The sequence below is a fragment of the Bison bison genome, unplaced genomic scaffold, assembly GCF_000754665.1.
Source record: "Bison bison bison isolate TAMUID 2011002044 unplaced genomic scaffold, Bison_UMD1.0 scf7180017864530, whole genome shotgun sequence".
Lineage (NCBI taxonomy): Eukaryota > Metazoa > Chordata > Mammalia > Artiodactyla > Bovidae > Bison > Bison bison.
The window spans coordinates 3030375-3036559 of record NW_011495080.1 but is presented as its reverse complement, the minus strand read 5'-3'; the positions used below and the strand labels follow the sequence as shown (position 1 = coordinate 3036559).

At 45.5% G+C, this 6185-nt stretch overlaps 1 protein-coding gene across 7 annotated transcripts in view; it reads left to right on the top strand.

Moving 5' to 3' along the window:
• LOC104982298 (aldo-keto reductase family 1 member B10-like) overlaps nucleotides 1-6185 on the top strand; it is a 21899-nt gene that overhangs the window by 13155 nt on the left and 2559 nt on the right. For 2 of the 7 annotated variants that reach the window (XM_010831648.1, XM_010831644.1), the window contains 6 exons: nucleotides 1266-1388; nucleotides 1662-1768; nucleotides 2146-2227; nucleotides 2320-2367; nucleotides 3030-3113; nucleotides 4295-4377. In XM_010831648.1, the coding sequence (XP_010829950.1) occupies nucleotides 1266-1388; nucleotides 1662-1768; nucleotides 2146-2227; nucleotides 2320-2367; nucleotides 3030-3113; nucleotides 4295-4377 (527 nt within the window). The remainder of the gene's footprint in view (nucleotides 1-1265; nucleotides 1389-1661; nucleotides 1769-2145; nucleotides 2228-2319; nucleotides 2368-3029; nucleotides 3114-4294; nucleotides 4378-6185) is intronic. The other 5 variants (XM_010831650.1, XM_010831647.1, XM_010831649.1 and 2 more) reach the window with 3 other exon arrangements.

The window sequence follows — 6185 nt, the reverse complement described above, 5'->3', positions numbered from 1 at the left end:
CTAGGTCAGTGATCACACCATCGTGATTATCTGGGTCATGAAGATCTTTTTTGTACAGTTCTTCTGTGTATTCTTGCCACCTCTTCTTAATATCTTCTGCTTCTGTTAGGTCCATACCATTTCTGTCCTTTATCGAGCCCATCTTTGCATTAAATGTCCCCTTGATATCTCTGATTTTCTTGAAGAGATCTCTAGTCTTTCCCTTTCTGTTGTTTTCCTCTATTTCTTTGCATTGATCACTGAGGAAGGCTTTCTTATCTCTCCTTGCTATTCTTTGGAACTCTGCATTCAGATGCTTTTATCTTTCCTTTTCTCCTTTGCTTTTCACTTCTCTTCTTTTCACAGCTATTTGTAAGGCCTCCCAGACAGCCATTTTGCTTTTTTGCATTTCTTTTCCATGGGGATGGTCTTGATCCCTGTCTCCTGTACAATGTCACGAACCTCATTCCATAGTTCATCAGGCACTCTATCTATCCGATCTAGGCCCTTAAATCTATTTCTCACTTCGCCTGTATAATCATAAGGGATTTGATTTAGGTCATACCTGTATGGTCTGGTGGTTTTCCGTCTAGGCATCAGTATGTTTTAAAGCTGTCAGGTGATTCCGAATTGCAGCCACGTTTGAGAACCACTGGCTCAACTGTCCCCCGGACACCTCATGCTTGTCCTCGCCTCAGAGGCTTTGCTCCTACTTTCCTCTCTACTCATGGGCTGGATGGAAAATTCCTTTTCCCCCCTTCTTTCTTATTTTTTAAATTATGGACGTATGATAACACATTTACAGGAGAGTTGGAAAATACAGAACAAGATTACATATAGCTCCACCATATATTACAATTATCTTTTTAGTAGATAAATTAAGATTTTTAGTTGGAATGTCAATTACAAGCTCTCAAAAATTAATAGAATGAATAGTCAGAAAAGTAGAAGGCTATAGTAGATCTGAAAAGCACTATCAACCAATTCGATGTAATTAAGATTTATGCAATTTTCACACAACAGCAGGATACAGATTCTATTTAAGTTCCCACGGACTATAAACCAGGAGACACTGGAACATATCCAGAAGCATAAAACTGGGTACAAAAATGTCATGGCCTTTTGTAATCATGCAGAATCTGTTCTCTTATCTCTGTGGGTTTATGTTAGAAGTCAAATTCTTTTTATTAGTTCTGCTAATCCACACACATATTCCTGTCCCAGAGAGGACTAAGCCAAACTAGGGTCCCTCTGGCAGTGGCCAAAGTTGTCCCTTTCTATGACAGGCCATGGAGGAGCTGGTGGATGAGGGGCTGGTGAAAAACACTGGGATCTCCAACTTCAACCACTTTCAGATCGAGAGACTCTTGAACAAACCTGGACTGAAATACAAACCAGTGATTAACCAGGTAAATTGTTTAGTAAAGGGTAAGGGTTCTGCTCTATTATTTCTTAGATGTCTGGAGGCAAGTTCAATGATTTGCACTAAGTCTCACCTTGAAGGTCAGGCATCACATACTTTGTGGGTCATGGGAGAAGGGTCTTGGGGTCTGGTTTAGCCAGCCTAGCAGGGGCCAGGATTTGGCCTTTGCTGATAGACCTTTTTCTCTGTGTAGAACTCCCTATGAGCAGCTCAAAGAGCAGGTGGATTTTCCCAGTGATGAGAATTCTTGCTTTTACAGATTGAGTGTCACCCATATCTCACGCAGGAGAAATTGATCCAGTACTGTCAGTCCAAGGGCATCAGTGTCACGGCCTACAGCCCGCTAGGCTGTCCAAATAGATCTGGGTAAGGCATCTGATCTTTCTCTCGACATTCTTTTAAGAAAGCCATCAGAAAGAAAAATGCATGTAAGGCAATGTGCCTGGCATACTCAAACAGTGGGGAAAATATGGGAACTTAAAGAAAAAAAAAAAAAAAAACCGGCAACCCTTTGGGAATACTCCAGTTTAGCCACCCAGCACTGGACCAGCCTTTGCAAAAATTCCTGAGGCTTCAGAACCCATGGGTGGACCCATGGGTAAGACATGAAGCTTTCAAATCCTTTTGCCTTATCTACCGCATGAGGAAGACTGAGATCAGCCTTGGGCCCATCACTGGAGTAATATTCATCTATATATGGTAGCCATGGTGATTATGCACACCAACCATCTTTCTCTCCCTAGGGCTAAACCAGAGGACCCTTCTCTACCGGACGATCCCAAGATTAATGAGATTGCTGCAAAGCACAAAAAATCCACAGCCCAAGTATAATGTGTAGTTTCTTAACCTGCCACAAACTAGTCTTGTGTGATTCTTAATATTGTCTTCATTTAACTCCTGTATTTATTTTATTTTTGGGGCTATGCCGGGTCTCCATTGCTGCCAGAGGGATTTCTCTAGTTGGGGTGAGTGGGGGCCACTCTCTGTTGCCATGCATGGGCTTCTCACTGCAGTGGCTTCTCTTGCTGCAGGCTTCAGTAGTTGTGGTGCATGGGCTTAGTTGCTCTGAGGCATGTGGGATCTTCCCAGATCAGGGATCGAACCAGTATTCCTGGCAAGGCAAGGAGGATTCCTAACCACTGGACCATTGGGAAAGCACCCATTTTACTCCTTGAAGGGAAAGCGAACAAGAGAGGAAGCCCTCTAAGGCCTTTCCTTGAAAGTCTGTTTGTTTGGACCTCCAGGAAATAGCATGGTTATCACTGAAACAGGGATGGCCTCTAACAAGTTCTGTTGAGACTGGAGGACCAAGAATAAGAACATGGCTTTGCAGCCAAAACTCTTGGGTTCAGATCCCAGGTCCGCTACTTATCAGCCTCACGATCCCAAACACTATCCCAGGTCACTTTATTTTTTAAAAAGGAAGAAGACAGGGTTGTTGTGAGGATTAAGGGAGAGATTGAGCAGAGGACTGAGAAGTTATCTGATAGCTATAAAGTGCTCAGTGTATATTAGCTATTGTAACTTAATAAAGACATAGTGAATGGCAGAGATGTTTCATTTTCTGAAAAAGTAGAGGGAGTGGTCGTTGCAGATGAGTGTAAATGAGAAGTCCCCTTCTGCACAGGTTCTGATCCGGTTCCATATCCAGAGGCATGTGATTGTAATTCCCAAGTCTGTGACGCTCGCACGCATCGCTGAGAACTTTCAGGTAAGGTTCTGGCTGGTTCAGTTCAGTTCAGTGGCTCCGTCGTGTCCGACTGTTTGCAACCCCATGGACTGCAGCACACCAGGCTTCCCTGTCCTTCACCAACTCCCGGAGCTTGCTCAGACTCCTGTCCATCGAGTCAGTGATGCCATCCAACCATCTCATCCTCTGTCATTCCCTTCTTCTCCTGCCTTCAATTTTTCCCAGTATCAGGGTCTTTTCAAATGAGTCAGTTCTTCACATTAGGTGGCCAAAGTATTGGAGTTTCAGCTTCAGCATCAGTCCTTCCAGTAAATATTCAGGACTGATTTCCTTTAGGATTGACTGGTTTGATTTCCTTGCAGTCCAAGAGACTCTCAAGAGTCTTCTCCAACACCACAGTTCAAAAGCATCAATTCTTCTGCTCTCGGCTTTGTTTATAGTCCAACTCTCACATCCATACATGACTACTGGAAAAACCATAGCTTTGACTAGATGGACCTTTGTCAGAAAAGTAGTGTCTCTGCTTTTTAATATGCTGTCTATGTTGATCACAGCTTTTCTTCCAAGGAGCAAACTGGTTTTCTCAGTGGAGGAGGGGATGGGAGAGACTCCGTCACCAGGTCTCTCATGCTGTCCCTGTGTTTTCTGTGGGCTTCCACCACCTTCTCACCACCTTGCCATCTCTCAGCCAGGGAGCTGACCTCAGGGCTGAGATGAATGACCCATGACCAAGGGTGGGCTAGGGGAGCAGCCGGTGATGTCCTGTCAGGTCTGAGCACAGCTGTACCTCTCACCACTGACCGAGAAGGTCTTGGCTGTCCCTAAGCAGTTATGTTGTGGGCCACACACAACAGCAGACTGTCCTGCCTAAGCCTCTGCCTCCCAGCAGCAGGAGAGGTATAGATCGTACTAGAAGACCTGCCTTCCTGGAGGAACCCACGTGTCCATCGGGGGCATGCGCACTGTGCAGTTCAGAGCCTGTAAGGCAAGGAGGCTTACAGGCTTTGGAACACAAAACCTCAGAAACACGGCAGTCTCTGTGTAGCACCCAATTTAGAGCCATTCGTGTCTGGTGGACATAAGGGGAGAAACTCCCTTGGCTAGTTACTGCTGTGGATGTGAGCTTGCTCCCTGCTAGTGTGGCTGGAGATCTCAAATTGCACTGGCTTGCTGATGATGTTCTGGAACTCTCACTTTTCCAGGTCTTTGACTTTAAACTGAGCAAGGAGGAGATGGCGACCCTACTCAGCCTTGACAGAAACTGGCGGTACTACACCTTTAACTCGTGAATGGCGCCGGGCTGAGTTAATTAGGAGGATTGCCAGGAGTCTGTCTCAACTGGTAGAAGTTTAGCTAGAAGGATTGAAAGACAACTGGAACTACTTTTATTTCAAATGCCATTTTCTGGCGGTGTTGAAAATCAAAACTGGAATACCTAGACTCATTGGGAGAAAAGAGTGGGCGTGTGTGCTCAGTCACTCAGTTGCATCTGACCCTTTGCGACCCCACAGGCTGCAGCCCACCAGGCTCCTCTGCCCATGGGGATCCTCCAGGCAAGAATACTGGAGTGGGTTGCCATGCCTTCCTGCTGGGGATCTTCCCGACCTAGGGACTGAGCCCAGGTCTCCTGCATTGCAGGCAGATTCTTTACTATCTGAGGCACCAGGGTAGACATATCCTTAACTGCTGCATATTGTTGGAACTCCTGGATGTCGAAGTGGAATCTTAAGAGAGAACATGTTGTCAATAGGTAGAAGGCAGAGGCAGTCATTCACCCTTTCATCCACTAAGTATTTATTGAGCATTTACTATGTGCCAGGCACTCTCTAGTGCTTGGGATATCATCTAGACAAAGTTCCTGCTTTCACAGTCTTACATTCTAGTAAGGGAGTGCAAAAACAAACTCACAAATGAATATGTTGAGTAAGTGTGAATCCTACAACTGACAAAGAAAGTGAATTGTAGGAAGGCATTGTCTACCTTCTCTACTCCATTCCATTCCCTGTTCTATCTAACTTCTCTATTTTCTATTGAGAGAATACAGAAATAAGCTCTCTCTTTATATATATGTGTATATATATATATATATATACACACACACACACATATATATATATCAGACTGCAATAAAGGCTATGCAGAAAAATCAAGTAGGGTAGTAAGGGAATAGGGACTGGAGAGTGGTGGGGGAGTGATCCCTTACAATAGGGGGAGTCAGAGGAAGCTTTGCTGATCGGTGACAGTTGAGCAGAAACCTGAAGGAAGTGAGGGATGAGCTGTGTGGATACCTGGAGAAGAGCATTCTAGGCAGTGAGGACAGCATGTGCAAAGGCCCTGAGGTGGAATTGTGTTTAGAGCACTTGAGTAAGATGGCGAGTGGGGCTGGAGCAGAGCGAGTGAGCAGCAGAGGGAGAAGAGGCGAGGTCAGCAGTGTCAGGGGCTCAGAGCAAGCAGAGCCAGGTAGACACTGTGAGGAAGGCCTTTGGTTTGGGCTCTGAGGGTGCTGAGAAGCCAGTTGAGGATTCTGAGCCAAGAAGTGGCATGATGGGGCTTGTGCTTTAAAAGCCCCACTCTGACTTCTGAATTGAGAGACTACAGGGAGACTGTTGTGATAACCCAGGGGAAAAGACGACAGTGGCTGGACCTGGGTAATGGTAAGTAGAGAGAACCATCTTATTCTAAATACATTGGGAAAGCAGAGCCAATCGGATCTGAGCCATTAGGATTCAAAGGAGGCTCCAGATCTTTGGTTCTGGTGTTGCCTGAATCACACACAAGATGGAATTGCCATTTGGGGGAAATAAATCAGGAGTTTGCCTTGGGAAATGTTTACAATACCCAGTAAAGTTCTAAGTGTGTGAAAAGTGAAAGTGTTAGTCACTCAGTCGTGTCTGACTCTTTGCAACCCCATGGACTGTAGCCCGCCAGGCTCCTTTGTCCATGGAATTCTCCAGGCAAGAATACTGGAGTGAGTCGCCATTTCCTACTCCAGGGGATCTTCTTGACCCAAGCATTGGACCCGAGTCTCTTGAGTCTCCTGCATTGGCAGGTGGATTTTTTACCACTGCGCCACCTGGGAAGCCCTTACTTCTG